This window comes from Alosa sapidissima, chromosome 1 (genome assembly GCF_018492685.1).
Source record: "Alosa sapidissima isolate fAloSap1 chromosome 1, fAloSap1.pri, whole genome shotgun sequence".
Classification (NCBI taxonomy): Eukaryota; Metazoa; Chordata; class Actinopteri; order Clupeiformes; family Clupeidae; genus Alosa; species Alosa sapidissima.
This window is the reverse complement of record NC_055957.1, coordinates 17486464-17512880: the sequence shown is the minus strand read 5'-3', so window position 1 is coordinate 17512880 and position 26417 is coordinate 17486464. Positions and strand designations below refer to the sequence as shown.

The 26417-nt window shown below is 45.6% G+C and overlaps 1 protein-coding gene across 1 annotated transcript in view; it reads right to left on the bottom strand.

Moving 5' to 3' along the window:
- ncana (neurocan a) overlaps positions 1-26417 on the bottom strand; it is a 77596-nt gene that overhangs the window by 47653 nt on the left and 3526 nt on the right. Inside the window, exon 2 of the mRNA XM_042108637.1 lies at positions 5636-5700. Within this exon, the coding sequence (XP_041964571.1) occupies positions 5636-5693 (58 nt within the window). The 5' untranslated portion in view covers positions 5694-5700. The remainder of the gene's footprint in view (positions 1-5635; positions 5701-26417) is intronic.

The window sequence follows — 26417 nt, the reverse complement described above, 5'->3', positions numbered from 1 at the left end:
GAGAGAAATAAAGCCGCTCCGATTACCATGACTACAGCTGTAAATGACCAATCCCCAGGCCTGTTCCACTTCACAGGAACAGTAGGCCTATCTCCAGGAAAAGTACCAAGAGAAAAGTAGTATGATTGATGATGATGTCTCGATTGGAACTGTCTGCTCACACAGATAGTATTTTGACTAGTACAAGTACAAGAGCATAAGTACAAGTGCATTTCTCCGGGTCAGGGGCAAAGTTGTAAAGCTGGTTCTCCCTAGGCCACAGATGGGATCACAACAACTTAGAAGCTGTTATGTTAAGGTAACTTGCATCGGATGCCTTTAACACACATCAGTATACATTATATTTTATAGTACATAATGGGTGTTGATGTGTGGCATGTATTTCAGGAAAAAAGCCCCTGCTATCATTATGGATGCATAATGATAGTCATTTGCTTTTATGTCATTTGCTTTTATTTCATATGCCAGTGGCCACTGCTAAAACTCTTCATCTACATTTTGTATTCTCCCATGAGGATGAATCTGAAATCCCCTGAATAATTCTCTAATATTCTGTAGGGAATAAGAGCAAGTACTTCTTTACTTGGCACCACAGAAACCCTTACAAAGCCCTTCTAAGCCAATGAGGTTTTCCTAAGCCACTTCTTTCTTAACACAGACTCACGTCTTAAAATCTGCTAAAAGATCACAGACCCTACTGCTTTTCAGATGAACTATTTCATTTACAGATCTGCCACTTCCTCCCTCTGCTGCCCCCCATCATTGTGCACTTTCTCACTCTCTGATCAATCTGTGGAACTGGGAGGGAGTCATTTAACTGCCACTGTTTAGAGCACCACGGCTCTGAATAGAGTGAAAAAGAGCCCCTGAGAGAGAGAGAGAGAGAGAGAGAGAGAGAGAGAGAGCCACCATCCTAATGTTTGAGTAATGGATAAGAGTGACTGGGCTCCCCAGGAAAAGAGAAATCACATCTGCATTTAGATGGGAATCCTTTCACACCATGTCTAAGCCCTCCAACACAAACACACACACACACACACACACACACACACACACACACACTAGTGCATGCCCGCACACACACACAAACAAAGACACGCACTAGTGCATGCACACACACACACACACACACACACACACAAAAGAACACACTCACACAAATATAAAGACACCAGTTCCCTGGTCCCTTGGGAGTGTCCTTTGTTGGGAAACACACACCTCACACTCCCCTCTCAATGAAATGGAAAAGAGTACTGGTAGTGAGTGGGTGACACACACAGACACACACACACACACACACACACACACACACACACACACACACACACAAACACCTACTCTCCAACATAGATAGAGATACAGGCCTAGTCCACACGTACCACACCAATCTTTTTTTCCTCCGTCTTCCCTGGAACCGTATCAAGAATATTTGCGTCCAAGCGGATCCATCTCAACACGACTCAACACGTTACTTCATACCCCAGGCCTATAGGTGGCACTGTGTCTTTACAAAAATTCACCAAAACTTGCGCTTTAAAAACAGACAGAATAAGCTACGGCGAAATGGCTAGTGCAAGGAAACCAGAATTGTTTGTGTGAACTGATGGTGAACTGTCAACTGTAGCCAACTGTAAAACTAATAAACTTTATTTTACGGTTTGTGAAGGGTGCAGTCCCGTCCTTTATTTGGCTAATGCAGGTAGGCCTACTAATCACCTTTACTTTCTTTGGTTGTAGGATAGTTTTGGCTATCACCGCAATTAGGCTACTAAACGCAAGGCTTACCCAAGTTCTAGGCTATTCTGTCGCCACATTAATAATATTGCTATAAAACCTTTGTTAGTAACAGTCAATACTTTTGCCTGCATCAAATCGTGCATTTGCATTCAGTGTGCTACCATTGGCTTAACGTGAGTTCTAAGCGTCTTTGTATACTTACATCTGATTTCACTCGACTGTGAATGCATGTATATATGTTGTAAGACATGTAAAATATATGAATGACACTGGCACTACGCACAAATGAATGTAGCCTAAACTTACACCGCACTTTCCTAATAACTTAAGTTCTCTCGCGTCACTGACGGTAGCTAGAATGCATAAAAAAACACCGGGAAAAACAGTGTTCAGTCCACCAAGTCATAAGCTATCGGCGTTGCGCAGCATCAGTTGTGATATTTATCTTAACGGAGTGTAATCGTAGGTAATGTCATGTATGAAAACTAGTATTGTTAGGCAATACTATAAGTGCAAGTCCAGGGCAGCTGAGGTGTGGCGATGACATCATCGATACGCAAGCAGGATGTGCAGTTTCGCTGTCTAAACGAACTCAAACGGGCTACGGTTTCAGATTTCTCCACTCTGGGACCAGGTTTCAGAAAAGTGCGGTTTCGGGCAGTGCGTTTACAGGATTCGTTTGGACGCTCGGCCAAGACGAAGCAAAACCTCTGCGTTTAACCTAAAAAGCATCTCCGTGTGGACAGGCCCACAGACACATACATCCATTAGAGCTTCACCCACAGTATAAAGCATTGACACTGAGGATGGTATGAAAACCTTACTCCATGATCATACGAGGGCACGGGCAGCAATATTGGTACAAATGTATTTGATCCATGGAAAGCCAGGGTAAGTAAAAATGTATATGTGTGTGATTGTGTGCATACGTGTGTTTGTGTGTGTGTGTGTGTGTGAGAGAGAGATAGATAGAGAGGGAGAGAGAGAGAGAGAGAGAGAGAGAAAGAGAGAGAGGGAGCAACTGGTTCAGTCAGCTGGCCTCTCCTCACCTGTAATGAGCTTATTAATGACTATGCTTCCTCATTCAGACACCATGTTCCGCTCCCCGCTGCACCTAAATTCAATTAATCTCACACACGATGATAGCCATCCCCGCCCACTGACACACACACACACACACACACACACACACACACACACACACACACACACACACACACACACACACTACTGAATAAAACATACAGACAGATAAACTCACAGAGACACAGACACACACACAGACACACACACACACACACACACACACACACACACACACATACACACACACACACACACTTAAAGCCCATAAGCTCTCAGAGACCACTGCAGCATGGGAAATCACACTAGTTTTACATGTACATGAATACTGACTCACATGCACCACCAGCTTACACACACACACACACACACACACACACACACACACACACACACACACACACACACACACACATACACACACACATACACACTCACACATCCATGAAATGCAGCACAAAAACATGCTGGTATGGTATTGATTTTCTATACTCAATTTGGACATTATCTCTCTCTGCTAAACCTCACAACCCCCTAGCAAATGGTACACTTGGAAAACACACACACACACACACACACACATACACACACAAATAGTAGTAATTCATACAGAGACACATATATGCACACACATACACAGTGCCCTTCTGACAGGTGCCATCTCCATGGCAACGGCAGCTCAGTAGCCGTGGTGATAAGCAGAGCGAGCTGGGTTAGGATGATGATGGTGTAACCTGTGAAGGACCTGTAAGGGGCTGCAGCTGTGCATGAGAGAGAGAGAGAGAGAGAGAGATAGGGGACAGAGATGGGAGAAAATGGTATGGAAAATAGAGGGGGGCAGGGCTGAGATGGAGACCAGAGGATAGAAATGAAAGGTGAAGATTTCCTAAGGAGCAGCCATCAATGTCTGCACACATAATTGAACCTCCACCCTTGCAGGCAAATACAGATGATAATAAAGTAAGGTGAGTGAGTGAGTGTGTGTGTGTGTGTGTGTGTGTGTGTGTGTGTGTGTGTGTGTGTGTGTGTGTGTGTGTGTGTGTGTGTGTGTATGAGCATGCGTGCATGATGCATGTGTGGTATCTGTTATCTGAGATGAAGTCTGAGAATAGGTTCAATTTCCTTCTGTCTTCCTTTCCCTCGTCTCTTTAATTTCCTAATACACACAACAAAAGAAACTCCTGTCCTTCAACTATGCGCACACACACGCCCGCACACACACGCACACACACACACAGAGACGTGCAGACACACAGACCACACACACTGTCTAGCTCTTCTCCTAACCAGGCCTGTACCAAGGGGATCATTTGTTCATCGACTGCAGATCCACACCTCATCTATACACTACTTAGCATGTTGCTTCAGCAAAGGCTTGCAGTGAAATAAGAGACACTGTGGTCACGCCAGTGTGTGTGCAGGACAGCACATTAACAAACATACATTTCCACCTGTCTTTCATTGAACTTCCTCTGAACGTCCTGTGGGCCCTGCAAGGACCAGAGTAAGGGCCGCGATGCTGTACGTGTCCAGGCCGACCCAACAGCACCACGGGACACCTCCTCCGCACCAGCCCGCCTCGCCCACCACCACCGCCATTCAGCAGGAGCACACAAAGCCCTCCCCCGCCAGCCTCCACTAAGTCCAGGGCCTCAATGCCCCCAGCCAACCCCCCACCCCCAATCACCCAGGGCCTGACTCACTGGAGCAGATGAACAGCACCCCCCCCCACTACGCTGCAAGGCCATTGTATGGAGCGGAGCAGTGAGCCCAGCGTTCCCATACTGTAGGCACACAGAGGAGCCTCGCGGCTGCGGCCTGGGAATGGCAGGCAGGATGTGCTCCACACGACTCCCCTGGCGCTGGCCCTACGCAGGGCACAAATCACAGGGGCAGCTGAATGGATCTGGGGGATTCGCAGTGGACGTTTTAGAGACGGGAATGGTGAATGCTGAATGGTAGGGTTTGTCAGGAAAAGTAACAGCCACTGAAAGCCTACAGTGCCCCCCTGGATGGGTTGGCGGCGGAAGACGTTGTGAATGTGTGTGGCTTTGACAGGATGTGGCTTTTCAGCTGTCAGAAGGACCTGAAAAGCATCTCGTGTGGGCTGCACTGAGGGTGCTTGTGTGTGTTGCTGTGTGACACATGAATGGCGTATGTATGGCGCATTACTTACTAAATTGCACACATCCCCCTTCTAGCACATAACAATTTGACATAAATATACATGAGGCATGTATGCGTTTTGCATGTTCTAATCTACTATGCACACAGCATGTTCCTTTCCTATACCAACACTACAACTAAGATGTACAGCTATACAGAACACATTTTAGTACATTATAAATTCATTAGCATGCATTAATTATGTACTACAGCTATGCAGTGGTAATATTAACTCTGATTTGCACCAAGTGCAAATAATTCATTTTAAAATACTACAGTATATACAACATGAGGCATAAAGCTCCAATAGCTCCAGTTGACCCTGCGCATTCTCCAACGCAGATCCCTACCCCCCCCCCCCCCCACACACACACACACACACACACACTCACACCCCCACGCCAGTCCCAGCAGCTTTCATAGGCTTGTCCAGTCCAGTACATGTCCAGTCCCTGTGTGATTTTGACAGTGTGCAGAGGGAGCCTGGTGCTCAGGATGCTTCGGGGCTTTCTGGAGACTCTGGGCTCAGTGTTAGTGGCCAGCGTGGTGTGTTGGTGGCCAGCGTGGTGTGTTAGTGGGCAGTGCGGGGCAGAGGGTTAGGGGAGGAGTGTGTGGTGGTTTGGGAGCTCAGCAGTGCAGAGATACTCACCGCTGCCTATGGAGAGCAACAGCAGCACGGACAGCCCAGCCACAGGGAGAACACTCATCCTGACCCTGCAGACACACAGAGACACAGACACAGAGAGAGAGAGAGAGACAATGAGCACATGAGGAGAGTGGGAGGCGAGAACTGAGAGGAATCCAGCAGTTATTAGTGTGAGACAGGAGACGGGCAGAGGCAGGTAGGGAGCCAGAGAGAGACACCACGAGGGAGAGAAGTCTCATCAGAGACCTGCAGAAGAACCACAACTCACGTACAGTACAGCAGAACATGGACTCACAGACCATCTCATCTCCAAATGTTGGGCGTTATCAATACAAACAGCTCATGGAATTAACCAGTTGGGATGGAACCTCACCATTCCCCATCATCCATTACTGTAACTATCTCCTCACTGACCTCCATACCGGTCCAGTGTCAAGGGCAGGGGATGGGGTGGTGGGCTACTCTGCTGTTAAACCTCATGCAAATGAATGCAACTTTTTCATTTCAATAGGGCATAATAGCTATTTAATGTATTGTTTTGCTTAGGAGTCAGGATAGGTGTTAGATAAGATAACTATGGATAACATAGTCTACCCTCAGGTTCAGCAAATCAACAAATTCAGTTGTTGATCAACCCTGTTTTGAGAGGGAAACAGAAATGTGTCTGCATTAAAGCTCAAAGACAGAGTGATAGTCACCTCCCCTGTCATCTTCTTCCAGTCGATCTGTTGTGAACCTCTAGTAAACTGCAGCAGCCAAGCCAAAGAAAAAGTAATTATGTGGTTGTGAACCGTTAGCAGACCCCATGGTCTATCACGACACAGGCCAGAAGACTCAATTAAATTGATTGGTGATTTCAGATACTTGAGAGTATTTTTGTTCATTCTCCAATTCGTTTCAATTCTGTAGTGCACACGACTTGTGCCTTGTTATGAATTCATTTTCTCAGACCTGAGAGCCTGTCAGGTTTTCATTAAGGCGTAAGGAGCCAGCAAGGTTACATGCAGAGGGTACAAAAATGAATGAGACAAATGAAATAAAATATGCTGAGCAGCACTCGTCTAGTCTCTCAGAATGACTTTCCAGTTCTGCCCCCCCCCTCCTCTCTCTCTCTCTCTCTCTCCCCCTCTCTCTCTCTGACCAGAGGGCAGTGGTTTTATTCGCACTGATCTGCATTCTGCTGCTCTGGCTCTGTGACCTTCCTGGTGTGTCTCTCAGCATTAGAACTGCCACAGCACAGCTCCAGTATCAGATCTCTCAGCTCGTCCCAGAGTGGCATCAACACACACACCCTCACACACACACACACACACACACACACACACACACACACACACACACACACACACACACACACACACGGACAAAATAAATCATACTGTGAAATGGTATACATATAGGAATCAAATCACATGAAAAAACTATTAAATGTCTTATGGCAGTGATAAAACTAAAAGACTTTCATCTTAAAGCAGGCGCATAGTGAGAAAAGAGGAGGTGGGGTGCTATAATACATATTCTCATTACATTGGCCCAAACCGCACAATCAAGCATGTGTATGGCAAATAGTGTATGGCAACGATCATTCTCCATCACCCAATCATAATGATTCCACCATACCTTTTAAGTTCACACACTCACTAAGTGTTCTACAATGGAGCAAACACATTTTATAGGCTACTGTAGCAGAGGCTGAGGCTGACAATGCTAAATACTTTTGGCAAGTTAAAATAGCTTTAGAGTTGGTCATTCAAGGCAGACATGCATGTTGCTTGCCACATGAATGATAAAGTAAAGACCCTAAGAGTTAATAGGACTAACAAGACTGAACCTTCCATGTTGCAGCAACAGCTCATTAACAGTATCTGTCAGGTCAACGCCACTTTTTGAGTGTAACCGTAAGAGAAGTCCTAAAACAAGTAAACAAAACCTTTTTCACTGTGAAAGGTCAGGAGTTCAGCTTTAAAGCATTCACGGGACAAAAGCATTTAAAAGCAGCGTCACAGGCCTCTCTCTCCCCTTGTGTTCTTTAGTCAATGCAGAGTGGTCAACTAAATGGACACTTTCCTCCGCACAGGGTCAACAGTTCACTTGTCCATCCCACCCATATGGCATGGCTGCACTCATAAGGCAGACATTCATAAGTCAATTGAGTGGAAAAAAAGAGGTTAGGACAGGAGAGAATAGAAGCACATCAGTCATCTATCCATCTGGAGAGGTTTTGAATGGAGGCAGAGAAAAAGGAAGTCACGAGTGAGTATAAGAATGATGAAAGGATGCTCCTAAAGTCAAGCCTGAGACCATTTAAGCTGGTCGAATTTAGCCTCAAGTTACACTTCTTAGCTGCTGCCGCTATGCCTAATCCACCTCACCACACACACACACACACACACACACACACACTCACACAGACACAGACACAGACACACACATACACACACACACACACACACACACACACACACACACACACACAGACACACACACACACACACACACACACACACACACAGACACACACAGACACAGACACAAAGACACACACAGACACAAAAACACACACAGACACACACAGACACACGCGCGGTGCTACAGGGCAGTGAGGGTTTCATGCCTCCGTCCCTGTGATCATCATGTGGGAGCACTATGAATATGATGGAACTGCTGACACACACACACACACACACACACACACACACACACACACACACACACAGAGGGAAAAGTTTGCTGCTCGTAATTGAAAGCGGCGTTGGCACCTCCGGGCTCCACTAATTATGCCCTCTGAATGCCAGTGTGGCGTTGGCCTCTCCCCCTGCCTCCATCCCTCCCTCTAACGCCCTCTTCCGCCTCGTCTTCTCTACCTTGCGCACGCTACTGGCACAGACGCGTCTGACGCACAGATGTGTCAATACCTCAAAGCAAGCTTGGCTTGTTTCTCTTTTATTTATCGGACTCATATTTTTCTTTTGGTCTTTGTCTTTCTTTTTATTATTCCTTTCACTGATCTTCCTTCAGATTGTTTTTTTCTGTTTGTCTCTGACATTTTGGTTTGTTCTTTTCACTAGCGCAGTGCTCATACAAAATGTGCCCATGGCCACGCAAAACATGTCTGCAGGGCCTGAGAGTGGGGAAAGGTGCTTGTCACCACTTCCCTAATCCATCGCCATACTAGTGAGATAAAGATCCTTTATTAGTATTTAAGTATAAGTATATATACTTTTTTGATCCCGTGAGGGAAATTTGGTCTCTGCATTTAACCCAATCGGTGAGTGAATTAGTGAAACACAAACAGCACACAGTGAGGTGAAGTACACACTAATCCCAGCGCAGTGAGCTGCCTGCTTCAACGGCAGCGCTCGGGGAGCAGTGAGTGGTTAGGTGCCTTGCTCAAGGGCACTTCAGCCGCGGCCCACTGGTCGGGGCTCGAACCGGCAACCCTCCGGTTACAAGTCCAGAGTGCTAACCAGTGGGCCACGGCTGCCCCAATAGTGGCTGTAGGCATACTGCCTCTGGCATACTGGTTGTATTGGCATCGGCTATGGACCCTTTCAAGAGAGTTCCATTATCAGCATCATAGTTGGCCCCACAAGACTTCCTTTTTAACATTCCATATGTTATCTTAATGCAGAGGAAGTAGATTGGGGCCCAAATAGAACGTTCAAGCATTGTTTTTGTTTACCTTGTTGAAAGGGTCTATATTGCTATGGTCAAGCTCTGAAACATGCTCATACTCAACACTGCACTCACTTGGGGGGGTCAGCCATACATACACCTGTAACATTGGTGAAATAAATGGTTTGAGAGTTATGCGAAGGACAGACAGACACAATACTTGCTTTATCGTTAGATATCCTTCATGTTCTGTTGTCTCTATAGTACATCATGTAAAATGTCCAGATAATTATGTCACACTGCACCATGTGTCTGTTGGACCACTGGGCTGAGTTTTATCATTGGTCATGTATAGCTGAAAGGAACTGGGGACTCTGCCTTCTAGTGATTATACTGTTTGAAATTGTCTCTCTCACACAGTAATATTACTCAGTCTTAGTCTATGCCAGTCTCAGTTACGTCATGTATTTTAATGGCTGGCCAGAAGTCTTTGCAGCTAAATGACAAAAGTAGATGGAATTGTACGGATCTGACTGAAATGATGATGTAACTACTTTACCAGTTTGTGTTTAGATTTCAACGCACAAATTCTCTCTTATTACAGTTTTCTACAAGTACAACTGTTTTCACACATTTTCAAAATTCTGTGTCTATTTTTCAAAACTCTACACACAAAACCAACAATTGCTCACACAAAATACAAATTTGCCTCAAATCTCCAGCAAAATGACACACAACATTCAAAATGTCATAAACACATCTCTAAAGCAAAGATTTACCTCACATTATAAACACTTTTGTCATTATGACATTTTGGATAGATCATGTACATACTGTTGTTCAAAACCTAAAGCTCTTCTGTCTTTCATGGGCTTCTATGCATATGTCCATACAAGAGAAGTCATCTACAGAGAGAAGTTGAAATACACAGTAAACATAAGCGATATTGAAACTCAAAATAATGATTTTCCCAAAATAATTTGCTGTTCTGAATACAGTACGTAACAGCCAACAACAAAAAAGGAACCAAAATACAATGACCACTATGAACATGGAGTTTTGAAAAAGCTAATATTGCCAAAGACAGAAATTACTGGCATCTCCAGAGGCACAGAAAAGAACATTGAGCTAATGGTAACTTGGGTTTATGTCAAGTCGACTTTTTGTAGCTCCGTAAACCATAAATCCTCTAGGAACAGATTGAAAGGGTATATCTATTCATAGGCCTATACTAAGGCAGTGATCGGAGTTTAGAAAATTGTGTGACAAGCAAAGATTTAGTGTGTAAGCAGTTGAAAAAAAAACTGTAAATGTGTGGACAGTATGGATTTAAATGTGTTTCTTTGTCTCTAGCTGTGTGTGTGTGTGTGTGTGTGTGTGTGTGTGTGTGTGTGTGTGTGTGTGTGTGTGTGTGTGTGTGTGTGTGTGTTGGCTGTACGTCCTTTCCTCCCTTTGACACTGATCAGAAAAGCACACATGGCTCTTTTGCCGTTATGCAAAACAAGAGCTCACTCACCAGTCCCTGGGGAAGGCACAGCAACAAGGCTGTTTGACCCCTGACCTCCCCTTTGTAAGTGTGTGTGTGTGTGTGTGTGTGTGTGTGTGTGTGTGTGTGTGTGTGTGTGTGTGTGTGTGTGTGTGTGTTGTGTGCACTGGTCATGACGAACATGAGAAATGAGCCTGACAGATGGACGAAGAGAGAGAAAGAGAGAGTAGGAGAGAGAGAGATAGAGAGAGAGAGAGAGAAAAGAGAGAAAGAGAGAGGGCGGGAAAGAGAGGTAGGTGTGGGGGTGGAAAGGCTGAAAAAAAGAAAACCTGAAAATGAGAGTCCTTGAGAGAAGACAGGGGAAAGAGTGCGAGAGCCAGGAAAGAATAGAAGAAAGAGAGGTTGAGTGGACAAGGCTGGGCCTCGGCCCAACCTCACTCATCTCCCCCTCAACTGGCAGAGCACAACTCCAGGGTGGGCCTCCTGCTCTCTCTTTCTCTCTCCCTCCCTCCCTCCCTCCCTCTCTGGACGAGCAGAAGTGGCGAGGAGAAAGGAGCAGGCCTTATTTACAGTCCTGGGAAGATGGCTCGCCTCCACCCACTCCCCTCCACTCTCCACTTCCCTTTTCAGGGTGGGCGAAGCCTGTGCCTGTAGCCCAGGGAAACCCCATTCACATTCAAATGCAGCGATGAACTTCTGCAGGGATAACAGAGCCGTTAGCCCGAGCGCCAAGCGATGGGCTCTTTTTGATTTCTGGCTAACGAGGCGTTAACAGGGGAGTCACTCTAATCGGCGCTCGCTCCCGCACCAGCTCTTTCACGGCTGGACGGAGAGGTCATAGTTTTACCTCCTGTTGTAATGGCACAGTACTTGCTATTCACACAGACACAGCACACACATGGCATTCAAAGAGCCAGTGCTCCAGGTAACTAAGGCCTCCCTCTCGGCCAGGCGCGCCTGTAGGTGTACGTCCGTACGCACTGTGCGTACCATCAGGCTACTCAACAGCGAGAGAAAATTTCCCTTGTGTGTGTGTGTGTATTCACACCAAATTGGCCTACCATACCTTCCCAACTATGCACAGTATCCCATTAGCTGCATGCCATCAGGCTATTTACCATTTTCTATTACGTAAAGTTAGTGAACACGTTATCAAAATTAACGTGCACACATTTTGTGTGAGCAGGAGAGAGAATACGCACGCAGGCACGCAATAGGCTACTTGTTGTTTTCTTTTACTCGGCTATCTATATATGGTTATCAGCACACAATGTTGAGCTAATTATAGTGGATGGAATCCACTATCTTGAAATCTCCTGGCTTCTTCTTCTTCTTCTTATAACCTTTTCTTTTTACCTTTTCAAGAATGAATGCGACTCTCACCGCTTAACGTACAGACATGTTGAAATAACCGTTGTGTAGGTCTGGAGTTGGACAAGAGAGTTACTTTTTCAGATTTTCTTAAAAGTTTATACTTTTAGAGATAAGAGAAATAGGGGATTAAAAATGTCAAAAAGCTAATTTTTTCCCCATAGACTTGTATGGCTGTGATGTCATAATGGCCTAAAGCCAGCTGCACTCTTTAAGCTCCCAGAGAAATTCCCAGGCTAATCAGAACACAGGTGTCACCTGCGAATCAATCTGTCTCAGCTTCTAATGCATACAATCTGGTGCTCCCTAAAACTACACATCCTGTTTAAGTGTTTCCCGTGTGTCAAAATAAAAGTCACAGCCATATCTCATGCTTTGCGCAGAAAGATGAAATGAGTTGATGTTGGAGGTCAAAGGTCAAAGGTCAAGTCAATGAACACTCTGAGTGCGATATCTCAAGAATGCCATGACATACATGCTTGAAATTTGGTATGAGTATTTGTATGGATTCAAAGATGAAGTGAATTGATGTCAAGGTCAAAAACACCTTGAGTGTTATATCTCAAGAACGCCTTGACACACAAGGTCTTTTGTTACGAGGGTTTGTATGAACTCAAAGATTAAGTGATTTAATGTTTTTTTTCCAGGAATTTCCCCACCAACATTAAGCCAGCAGCTTTCCATCCACTATTGTAATTCCTCTGGCATTACATTCTAGTTCACTAACTCAATACTCATCATGGATATCACAAGTTTAAACAACGAAAACAGAAAGGATGGAGGCAGCAAAGCTAGGAGTTATTCCAGATGGACAAGAACAACGTAGGCAATTGATGTGCTTGTCAGAACATTAGACTGCACTAAAGCCAGACGTCACATTACGCTAGAACAAAAGTAAAGTTAACTTTAGCCTGTATAGGGCTGTATCAAGTTGTCCAAATGAATAGGTCATTGTAGACGTTGTCGTTGTATTATTGCATGTGGATGTTGTTATGCTATGTAGGCTTTTTTGCAGACCAATGCACGGACCTAAAACGGACAAATATTGTTCACAAGTGAAAAAAATGTTTGCGGGGGGTAGGGGGGTTTATGGGTGTGCGTACCATAGCATTAATTCCTGCAGGCGCCCCTGCTCTCGGCTGAGAGGGCAGGCGGGGAAGCTCACATCCAAATGCCCCGCCACAAGCACAGCCTGTTTCACCTCATCTGTTTTCAAATGCAAATCCTATTAGCATTATGCATAATGGATAGGCCATAATGAGATTCATGCACACAGCTAAATGAATAATAACCAATTAAAATGATCTACCATTGGCCTCACTGTAGAAGTAACTTTCACAGAGGGGCACAAAGTGGTTTACAGAAGCTTCTATTGCCCTTCCTGGGCATCTACACAAGCAGAGAGAACCTCCATTACTACCCACTAATTTTGGACAGTTTAGATGGCTCAATTGATAGGCTTTTCTCCTGACAATATACTTGTACAGTCTATAGTTGAATGGGCACAGTGCATTTTGCAGTTCTGAAGGGGGCCAATAAAGATGCGTTTAATGTTTTACTGATAAATGAGGCTGCAAATGGGCTAGTGACTTTGCTGCATGGCAGTAAAGATGATGAAGCTGAGGAGTCTCTGAGGAGAGGAGAGCAATCAGGAAAATCAAAGAAATCCAAATGCTCATTCATTCTCATTTGGCTATAAAGTTCCTCAACAAGAATCTCATAAAGATCTTAACAACCTTTTAACGCCCCCTTTTTGTTTTTGAAAAAGTGCTGCTCTTTCTCTTTGCACACACATCACATTTCTACACCATATAGACCCTTTCAACAATAAAAACAAAAACAATGCTTGAACGTTCTATTTGGGCCCCAATCTACTTCCTCTGCATTAAGATAACATATGGAATGTTAAAACGGAAGTCTTGTGGGGCCAACTATGATGCTGATAATGGAACAACATGTTGGCCATGTTGTGTGAGCATGAAAGGACAAGATGATACAAGGAAGCCACATCTGAAGAGTTCTGTGACAGCTCTCCCATATCCATTTCAGGGCAACATGCCCTTAAACCCTCAGGCACCCCTCCTCTCTCACCGTACCTGAGTGTGCCCTGTGAAGCATGTCCGCACCTTCTCTCCCTCCCCTTCCCTCCCCTGCTTACCCCCAGCCTGGCTGCCATTCTGGTGAGATGGAGCAGCAGTGCTCTCAGCAGTGTAAGCAACCCAGGCCAGCCCCAGAGCTCATCCACCCACGCACCTACCCCACCCACCCACCCACGGCTGCCTGCACATCAATCGTAGGCCAGCCGACTGGAGCCAGTTGAGAGCCTTAGCTTAATCAAAGTTATGGGTGTAGCGGCGCTGATTCATGGGCCAGGGCCCGCGTGCTGCTATATTGCTATCGTTAGCCCGTCATAAACCTTCTGCTGTCGGGCGGAGCGGAGTGGAGCGGAGCGGCGCAGAGCAGGGATGCTGTCATCGGGAGCGTGTCCTGCTCCCTCGGAGGGCGAAGTGCACGGAGGAGGCACAGGTAATGTTTACACCTCACAGAGCTCTGCCTGACTGATACCCACAGCAGTAGCACCCGACCGGCATTCTCTAAGCTTGGCTTCCAGCAATGTGCAATGCTAATAGCAACCATTAGGATGGAGGAGGGGTAGCTCTTTTTGCACTGAGACTTCACAAGGATTTACACAACCAGAGAAACACAAACAGGAAACAGGAGAATCATATCTACAAACAAACCCTGTCCACAAGTGCACATTTCTCTACATGATCTGGGGGTATTCAAGAATGCTTGATGTATAAGTAAACAAAACATGTTAAATTACATGTGAAATTCACTGATATCTGGATGTTATTGTTTTAGATAGAAGAAACAGATTAAATCCAGCTCAGTGACAACTGGTGCAGTCAAACTAAACTAAGCCAGAAGTCAAGTTTATGAGCCTCATTATTTTTCAAAGATTTGTTTCCAATCCAGGTGAAAGAAATAATCAAAATAGGAGCCTGTATGCACTTTTATAAGCATGTGTCTTTGTTTTGTTATTTGTTAACCCAATAAATTAAATGGATTTACAACAAATGACATGTACACACAAACACTATGCTCCTTGGTTCAGACCGGTACAGATTCTATCCAAGAGATTATTCATGGTTTATGAACTCAGAGGGTGGTTTGAGCTTGCTCCTGATGGTACCAGCAGCAGGCCAATGCTGTAGTTTAATGGAATACCCATGTAATGCTGGATGCATTAAACACGTCATTAAAACTCTATGCGTCTGCGCTGTGCTTGTTAGGAATTATCCTACGTTTCAGGATTTGGGAATATAATTGGCTGTGTGGGAAGAACACAGATTACACTGAAACAATCCATAAATGGTCTTTCCATATTTTAAGCACCATTTCTAAGATGAAAGGAGCTGTCTGCAGTTTTTCCAATGCCATCACCCTCGCATTTTTTCACATTTTGTATTCAAAATGTGAACACATGCATAAGCAAATACTGTATGTATTGAACAAATACACTCACTTCAAGTTGTTTGGAACACACATGAATGCCAGCAGGCTTCGTCTTCTCTTAGCTCTTATCTTCAGAAAGATATGTATGATTGGTCTAAAACTGTCGTTGACAACAAATACTACATAATGCACAGTTCACGCTGTTGATAAATTCAGTTTTTGGCACTGCAACCCTAATGCTATCATGCAGTCCTTGTGATTTCTAGACTTAAACTAATTCTGTGTGTTTGTTGTTTCTTTGTTTTCTGTTTACCCTCCCCAGGCTCACATGAGTCGCACAGCAGATGAGAATTTCCATATGGCGTCTTGGCCTCTCGTTCACAGGGATGCTGTAAGTGAGGATGTGTGTGGATCTGTATATGTGTGTGTGTGTGTGTGTGTGTGTGTGTGTGTGTGTGTGTGTTTGCTGAACTGCTGGCACATCCCGCAGTGCTGGGAGGATACAGTCGGGCCATTAGAGGGTTGGGATGATTAAGCGAGACCCTGAACGAACACACACACACACACATACACAGACACACACATACACAGACACACACATACACACACACACACACACACACACACACACACACACACACACACACACACACACACACACACACACACACACAGAGACTTTAACACAAATCACACAAAAACACCTTGTTTAAGTGCATAGCCGGCATAAAGAACTACAACAAAGGAAGGCTAAAGAGACATGAGGAAGCAGAGCAGCACAGCCCACCCTGCGCGAGGAGCAGACATCAGACTCAGACAAGTCAAAATAGTGCTGCCTGGCGATGTCTAAGTGTCATCTTACAGCCCCTCCCACCTCTCTCCCTCCTCCACTTTAATCACGTCTCTCTAAGACAATTACGTCCTGAATGGGACACAGCAGCTGATGGCGTCGAGCTGAGTGACAGGTGAGGAGGGCTCTTCACAGAGACTAAAGTGCACCATCAAATGCAGGCACGCAGACCCTGGGGACTGGAGATGGCAGGTTGGGACACAGCGACCAGGCCACTCCATGGGGTTTCATCAGCCAGTGCACATATAAATTAATGTCAAATGAAGCACTTGTCCTAGCTAGCTTCATCAGACAGGCTTTGTGAGGCGTAAGAGGGCCAAATAAATGGCAGTGCATCTCGCTACGCACACAGCATTTTTGACGGGGGGGGGGGGGGGGGGGGTAAAATTCCAGCCTGAAGTGGCTGTTTGTATCCATGATGTCTAGCTCACTGGCGAGGAGAGTTAGCTGACCCAAAGAGTTGAGGTCATCTTCTAAAAAAAGGCCAACAGTGGATCACTGAATAGAAAATTCATGACCTTTGGCACTCCAGCAAAATCCAGAGTAAAGTAAACTGGCAGCATCACTTATGATGTTATAGGAGCAGAGATTAGAATGGCTCCATAATTGTGATACGATACACTGGTCATGAGCAGAAAAGAAATGAATGGTTGAAAGGAAAATTGTTTCAACAATGTTCCTTTTGTTCAAGTACAGCACAATATATAGGGACGAAGAAAAACATGATCGCTCTGGTGTCTCAAAATGAGTTTCAAGCTTCAACACGGCATCCTACAATACTGCACCTGTGGCAGAAAGGCAGAAAGACAGAACAATAGAACAAAAGACATACAGTGCAGTATAAACTCTGCCTGCCAGTTCTAAGCAACAATACAGCACGTACCATATCTGAGTAGACCGGAAAAAAGCAGAACAGAAAAGGCTCAGGGATGCAGTGCTCATTATTTTCTATCTAGTCCCAGCCTTCTCCCCCAAAATGACTTAAGTGTCTAAGCTCAGTGGGCATGACATTTCTCTTGGTGTGGGCTCCCATCCATTTGTGGATGAGGTAAGCACTATTAAGTCTGGCTGCCAGTTTAGTGGCTTGGACTAGGAGTGTGGCCAGGGCCTCTGTGCAGCTGCCGAGGGTCAGTGTAGGTGAGACGAGACCAATGGACAGGAGAGGAGAGGAGGGGAGAGGAGAGGAGAGGAGAGGAGAGGAGAGGAGAAGAGAGGAGAGGAGACCACTGAGCAGGACAGGAGAGGAGAGGAGAGGAGAGGACAAGAGAAGAGAAGAGAAGAGAGGAGAGGAGAGGAGAGGACAGGAGAGGAGACTACTGGGCAGGAGAGGAGAGGAGAGAAGAGGAGAAGAGAAGAGAGGAGAGGACAGGAGAGGAGAATACTGGGCAGGACAGGAGAGGAGAGGACAAGAGAAGAGAAGAGAGGAGAAGACAGGAGAGGAGAATACTGGGCAGGAGAGGAGAGGAGAAGAGAGGAGAGAAGAGGAGAGAGGAGAGGACAGGAGAGGAGAATACTGGGCAGGAGAGGAGAGGAGAAGAGAGGAGAGAAGAGGAGAGGACAGGAGAGGAGACCACTGAGCAGGACAGAAGAGGAGAGGAGAGGAGACCACTGAGCAGGACAGGAGAGGAGAGAAGAGGACAAGAGAAGAGAAGAGAAGAGAAGAGAAGAGAAGAGAGGAGATGAAAGGAGAGGAGAGGACAGGAGAGGAGACTACTGGGCAGGAGAAGAGAGGAGAGGAGAGGAGACTACTGGGCAGGAGAGGAGAGGAGACTACTGGGCAGGAGAAGAGAGGAGAGGAGAGGAGACTACTGGGCAGGAGAGGAGAGGAGACCACTGGGCAGGAGAAGAGAGGAGAGGAGAGGAGACTACTGGGCAGGAGAGGAGAGGAGACTACTGGGCAGGAGAAGAGAGGAGAGGAGAGGAGACTACTGGGCAGGAGAGGAGAGGAGACCACTGGGCAGGAGAAGAGAGGAGAGGAGAGGAGACTACTGGGCAGGAGAGGAGAGGAGACCACTGGGCAGGAGAGGAGAGGAGAGGAGACTACTGGGCAGGAGAGGAGAGGAGACCACTGGGCAGGAGAGGAGAGGAGAGGAGACTACTGGGCAGGAGAGGAGAGGAGACTACTGGGCAGGAGAGGAGAGGAGAGGAGACTACTGGGCAGGAGAAGAGAGGAGAGGAGACTACTGGGCAGGAGAGGAGAGGAGACTACTGGGCAGGAGAGGAGAGGAGAGGAGACTACTGGGCAGGAGAGGAGAGGAGAGGAGAGGAGACTACTGGGCAGGGATTAGCAGCAGGCCTTAAGACAGAGAGGCTGCTGGTGGAGATTTGAAAGAATGAAACAAAGCAGCAACAATCATCCCTGAATATGCACATGCACACACACACAGAGATAGAGAGAGAGAGAGAAAGAGAGAGAGAGAGACTCACAGCCATACACTTTTTGACATCTTTAATTTGTCAAATGAGGAAGCTGTGTGCTGTTTGTTCTCCTTTGTAAAAGCCCATAAACCTCTAAAAGCTTTTTCAAAAGCCGTCTTTGCAGGCACATCAACCAAACAACGATAACTATGCACCCCCACACTTCCCTGTAGTTTTGGGCAAATCTTGCATGCAAAAGGAGCAAAAAAGAGTTCTGTTTCATTAGACTTGCAAAAGGAGCAAAAAAGAGTCTGTTTCATTAGACTTTCTCTGACACACTCAACATCCTCCTGCTGGGTATATCCCATCCACTCGTCAGATCCATCCGATTGTCTCGCAAAGCGGGTCACAACATTCCCCTTTAACATGGTTATATAAACAAACAAACAAACAAACAAACAAACAAATAAATAAATAAACAAGTAAATAAATAAATGTGGTACCTTTCAGATGACTCTGGAGAGTGTACATACACATAAATACTTGCACACACTAGCAAAAGACAAATACAAACACACACATACACACACACACACACTCACACAAACATACCCCGGCACTACATCTTATTTCAGGCTGTCAGGGGGCTATTGGTAAGAGGCAGCCACACATGAAAAGCTTTTGGTGTGTTAGAGGGAGCTGATCACGAAACACCTTACTGCATAATAAACAGCTTCTGGCTGCCCGGGAGTTCCAGGAGAAATGTCGACATATTAAGCATACAGCCACAGCATTTACAAAGCCTCCTAACTGTCACATGAGCAGTATCTGGCGAATATGGAAACGGCCCTGAAGATGGCACGTGTGGCGTACATGTAGCTGGAGTAAGACATAGCTGCAGCAAACGCAGAAAACCCAAACTGCTCCTGTTCTGTCTTGTGCTCTACCTTGGCTCCTCTGTTAGTTTTACATCTTCAACAGTCTTTTGATATGGGCTGTAAACCTCCAGAGTTTTGCGGTTTTAATTCCAAAGCTTGACACTTGGAACATCATGCTCTTTCTGATGAAGGACCCAAACAGGGTGGAATAGCGCAGATTAATTCATTAAGTCATTAATTACTAAGTCAGCTTGCACTGATGTCTTTTCGCAGCCAGAGAAAATGAGCGATGGCAAAATCAACAACGGATGCCAGATCTCAGGGTGGCATGGAGGTAGGATGTGAGAGACTGACAGATGGAGCAAGCCTGGATGCCTTTCTGCTCATAATTGACCACTGAGATGGTGGGTGAGGAAGGTAGACACACACACACACACATACACACACACACAGTATGCACATACACGCACACATTCCAGAGTCCATAAAATAGTTATAGCATCCATAACTGCGCCAACTGCCATCATAAACAATAGTTATCTACCTATAAAACAGTAATCCAGACAATCTACTACATTACAGCTCTTTGTCAGACCACAAGCTATGTAGGAAGTGACATAGGGCCCCCTCCAGAGATCACTAGCTCCATAACTCCATATAGTAGTCATAAGTATGGCCCTCCTGCATTAACACCAGCATCAAGTACATATCAAGATAGAGAGAGAGAGAGAGTGATAGAGAGAGAGTTGAAGCTTCAGCAGGTTCTGCTGCTGTGCTGTGTATTGCCTTTGGTGTTGTAAATCTCACACTTGATTGATTCTGGTTTTCTCCCTTTGGTTTGGTCATAAATTAAACTCCAACAACGTCCAGCTTCATATGGGCAGTTGTGGCTAATTTTTAAGGAAGGCACGTGCTAACACTCCACATCTCTAAATCTACCAGGCACTAAATCACACTGACCCAAAGGTCTTTGACGAGGCCGTCTTCAGAGGTCAGACTGGAACCAATACCAATCAGCTGTGCTCCACCCAGCCCCTGTGCTCAATGAGTTTTGTCTTCAACTCCCACCTGGAGTTGTTGTCTCAATGGGTGTGTGGGTTTCCATCGATAGGTGGGGGACAGGGTCATACACATGGAACATGTCAGCAAGAGAGCTGACAAGAAGGAAAACAACTAGCCGCCTGCTAGTCAAAGCACCATCCAGTGCCATCTGCACCACCCTTCCGCAAACACACACAAATATCTACCAACATCCATAAACAGAAAGCTCATCCAACAAATTATATTTGAACAGAATTGACTGCCCCGTAAAATAACAATAATATACCACCTGCACCTCCCTGTTGGCTAAACATAGTAAAACAGCAGAGAGTAGTTATCTCCATTCCCTTCCCAGACGGATCATTTATTAGCTGTAAAGTGCATTCACTGTCTAGTTCCTGGAGTATATGATCCATGTGGAGTTACAGGAGGGCCTCTGGTTGGGCCCCTGTGTGGAGTTCTTGTTATTGGCTGGGGCCTTTGAGGGCCAGAGCAGAGGTGTGTGAGTGGAGATCCTGTGCCCTGCAAAAAATCAGGCCCTCACTCTCAATATGACTTCACTACGCTGTGCTTTGCTGGGTGCCAATACTGAAGCAGACAGCAGACAGAGCCAACGGGATCCAGTGAAACGCTGTTCACCACTTCTGGAGAGTATTACATTTCAAACAGACTCCCGAAAAGGAATATAAAAACAATATAATAAAACAATGATAGGCTGAAAGACAAAAATGCAACAGGAATACTTTTTTTTACTGTTTATTTGCCTGCTTCAGGCAAATTCTGAAAATCAGGCAGACTTGTTTGTGCGTGACACTGAGTTTGAGAAGTGAATACTTCATTTGTAGGACTAAATTGCCACTGCTATTGTTCAGTCCTTGTCTCCATGTCACAATTACACATTCTTTTGACAGCTACCTTCATCCTCCACCTTTGATTTGAGAAGAATTCAGAATTGGATTTCCGCTGTAAAGGATCCACCGCTGACAGTCTGCAGTGGAGAGTCTCCACACTGTTACATATTGCATTTTTGTATTTTGTCTCATTTGACAACTATGCAAAAGCGAAGACATTTCAATCAGAAGATCTGTCCGGACAACTCCCCTGTAAAATATGCATCAGCTTAAGTTCAGACGCCTGGTCCAACAGATCGCAGATTGGATATTGCAAGTCTGAGAGAGGGGAGAGGAGAGAGGGAGAGAGAGAGAGAGAGAGAGAGAGAGAGAGAGAGAGAGAGAAAGAGAGGAAAGGGGGGTTGCTGCTAATCAAAACTGGACCACCTCCTTTATTGCCACAGCCACCTGCTATTCAAAGCTGCCAGTTGTTGTTAATAGAGGCAAGCTTCTGTATGTGGATTTGTGTCTATGTGTGGGGGTGGGTGGTAGGGTATATGTGTGTGTGTGTGTGTGTGTGTGTGTGTGTGTGTGTGTGTGTGTGTGTGTGTGTGTGTGCGCGTGTGTGCGCGCGTGCGTGCGTGCGTGCGTGTGTGCGTGCGTGTGTGTAAACATTTGTTTGCCTTCAGAAGAATAGAATAAGCAAGCATAACTAATGAGCCAGAGAAGACTGGGTAGTCAGGTGCTTGTATTCCTTTCCGTTGGCTGACATTCCAAGTGTCGGCCCACAGCCTGGTTGCTAAGGGACCATTCTTGTGGAACATCGGCAAAGCTCCAGGATCTGAATGAACACCTCTCTTGCTCCTCCGCTCTCTTAGCGGGCTGATTTAGGAGCTGAGGTAGCTGTTAAACTAACTGGATTTCAGCTGAGCACACAAGGTTCGTATGGGATCATTAGGTACATTTAATGGCGCCATGATTCAAATGCAACGTATGGAGTATGCCAGCACAGCTTACTCAGGGCTTGTGCACACAAAAGGGCTGAAGCTGAAACATAGATGTCCAGCTGTTTATGCTGACCATGGGCAAAATAAAACATTCTAACAGAAAAGAGAAGCCATACTGGAGGACATGGAAGAAGGGCATGTAGAGCGACAGACAGCCCAGAGAGATAGAGGGTCCTTTGTGTATCTTTTCCAACAAAGAGACCAGCAGGTTGGTATGGCAGTCTATTTTCACCCACTGAGAGCAGTGATTGTGATTGATGGCCTGATGTGAGCATGTGTGTGTGTGTGTGTGTCTTTCTGTGCTTGTGTATACCTATGAGTATTGTGAGCATGTTCAAGTGATTTTCTATGCGAATGTGTGAATGCATGCAAGTGTATGTACTGTATATATGTATGTGGATGTGTTTGTATGTACTTAATATGTGTGTGTGTGTGTGTGTGTGTTTGTATGTAGTGTATATGTTTGTGTGTATGTGTTTATATGTACAGTACTGTATACGTGTGTGTGGATGTGTTTGTATGTACTGCATATGTGTGTGTGTGTGTGTGTGTGTGTGTGTGTGTGTGTGTGTGTGTGTGTGTGTGTGTGTGTGTGTGTGTGTGTGTGTTTGTATGTAGTGTATATGTTTGTGTGTATGTGTTTGTATGTACTGTATATGTGTGAGTGCATGTGTATTAATCCCTGTGGAACCCCTTAATACCACGGGACAGAAAGATGGAGGGTGAAGCCTCTATTGTCCCTCAGGACAGGAGAACATAAAATGTATTAGTTTTGTTTTTGTTGTTGCTTTGTTGTTTTTCTCAGGAAAAATGGCTTATAAAAACACTTCAATAGCAGACCGACACATGGTACAAATACACTCATCTCAAACACACACATACACACACAGCGGCTTTATCTGTCAGCCCTTTTGTCAAAGCATGTGTGCTATTCAAACACACTTACACACACACACACACACACACACACACACACACACACACACACACACACACATCAGATCTATAGTGCACAGTCAGTCCCATCTGTTCCTCTCTGGAAGTAGGCGAGTGAATGGGAGGTGGTGGAGCAGGACAAGTGGATTCAGTATGAGCTGAAATGAAGAGGACGCCAAACTCAATGAGGCCTGTCTGGCTGTATGCTCCTGCGCCTGTTCCTGCCCTGCAGACACAAGGTCATGAGTAACCAGCACCTCACCATCAGCACGCTGGTCTTGGCAAGAGCCGCAGGACCATTGAAACTGGCTTCCAGGCAAGTAAACAAAACTAGGGTAAACAAACAAACGCACAATAACAATTGTGTGCTGTCAATACACTGACCAATACATTACACACAGTTTCAGGAGGATTTCGGAGGCTTTGTGTACTCATGACTCTTGATTTAACTTTATTTACGATCTACGTCAAAATGGGAGTATGTTGCCGTATTTGTTTCAAGGAAATAAATAAATTAACACATTTTGTCCCAACTCTGGTAACAGCAAGACGCCGGTCCTTACAGTGTTACAATCCTTTCACAGCACACACTCACTAGTAGTGTGTGTGTGTGTGTGTGTGTGTGTGTGTGTGTGCGTGTGTGAGTGAATGTGCATGTGTGTTACTGAGACAATTGACGTACAGGCATTCAGCTGTGTAACCTAGCCACCGTGGAGCTGTCCGGTGCTGAAACCAGATTGACTGCGGACAGCCCTGCTGGAGAGTAATTAGCTTCATTGTGCATTGGGTTCCATTTCACCAAGTGTACATGCATGCATGCACAGCCACTACATCACCACCACATCCATCATTAATGAGCCCTCTCTGCACTCTCTGCATCTCAGTCTAGGTAATCACTACCACAGGCAAGTGGGCCACCGAGTTTTCTAAGGTCAGGTCATGGATATGGGCACACACACACACAGACACACACACACACACACACACACACACACACACACACTGCAGATAGCACAGATTTTATCAGTATTGATCAGAGTGGAAATACCTCATGACTGATTCAAAACTGCTGTTGTAGATTTCATTACGGTAAAGCATACAGCCGCATTATGAGGGCGTATTCTAGAAGGTCAAAATAATTCTCTTATAAAACAACTTGCTGCTGTCTGCAGACAATACCTGATTAGGCTTCCTGGAGAGAACAAGGAAGGCCTGTTCCCTGTTTTAATTATATATTTTCAATTCAAATTCAAAAACAATGCAATGGTAAATTCCCATAGTGATAGCAAAACAACGCATAGTAAGCACAGCTGTGGAAACCCAACGCCGGCGAGAAGGGAAGGTGGAGATGTCTGGGGGCCGGTGCTATTCCCTTATCTAATTTACCCAACTCTTTGAATCTTTCCCTGGAAGTCCAATAAAACAACACAGCCATATAGACGAGTGCTAGAGCAGGAGCTGTCGATGTCTCTGTAGTATGCCCATGTCTGGGTCAGTGGATCCGTGCACTCCGTGGTCTCCCTATCTATTAAGTAGATAGCAGAGTGACTACATCTGCATACCAATGAAGAGATAACATCATTCTTTCAGCTTGTTTCCTCCTTGGTTCTGCACCAAGATTTGGAGCACAGGAACCAGGATTTTATATTAGCTGCCTGAAGCAGTTTGTGGAAACCGCTCTCCTCTCATTTGTAAACATCAGGAGACTGTTTGATTGACATCCAGAAGTAAGTAATTATTAAATGTACAGATAATATATGTTATGGAGTCTGAATTCTTCCTAACTTTAACAGCCTTTGATGCTTCGCAGGAAGTCATGAATTAGTATTTATTGCATGGCCAATTCACATATTTTATTACCCAGAGCTATTCACGCCAAAACTCAGCTGCATCAAGAACATCCATAATTTTTGCCACATTTAATGCAGTCCAATTCCACATCACAACCCTTCAGAGAAAACGACTCCTTAGCTACTCCTTTGTCCTCAACAGCCCTTATCTGAGTCTGAACTGAAGGCGCTGCCTGCGTGTCCATGGGAGGCAGTGGCAACATGATCTCCACCATGGCTCCCCCGTACCCCCTCTTTCTTTTCCAAAGCTGCCTCCATCACTGCCGAGGGGCTGGAAGCATTTGGATAAGGAGGCCACGGGGCTGTTGGCAGCATGCCAAGGACCCTGGTGTGAACTTGCACGCACCCAGACAGAATTAAAAATGTATGTGTGCCACCGACTAAGTCGGAGATTTCTGCCAGCCTACAAGACCACCCGATGGTCTCGCCCTGGCTGTGTGCGTGCATGCGTGTATGTGTGGGTGCATGATTCAGTGGTGGGGGCATGTGAATATGTGTCCTCTTTACCTTTACTGCAAGAACAGGACTGCAAGAAACATACAGCGAGAAAGAGAAAGCATTTGTGTGTCAGAAGAGCAAGACAAACAGCTACAGATTATATTTTTGAGAGAGAGCGCATTTGTGTCTAGAGTAAGACAAACATCTACAGATACTATGTGAGAGAAAAAGAGAGATAAAGACACAGTGGAAAGTGCCTGTCTGACACAATGAAAACAAGGGCTCAGAGGCAGACAGGGGGAGAGAGAGCTAACAAAAGAGCTGAGAGAGATGAAGGGGGAGAGAAAAACAGGGGGACAGAATAGAGCAGCTCCATGCAATCGATACCAGCCAGCTCATTTGTCCGTGTGTCTAAGGTGGTTATGCACCGGGCCAACTAAATGCTGTAAGTGTCAATCTGTTAGTGGAGCAAACATCAACACTGTCCGGCGTCGCCTCTGGGGATTATCCTGTCCCATCCGGCACACCGTCCACCCCAGAGCAGTGCACAGACACCTCAGAGAATAAGGGCTCTATCCCAAAACCAGCTCTTGTCAAAGCAAGGAAAAATAAAGCACCTAACTCCCATCACCCCCTCCACCCCAGGACAGGTTCTGTGTCTCAGCC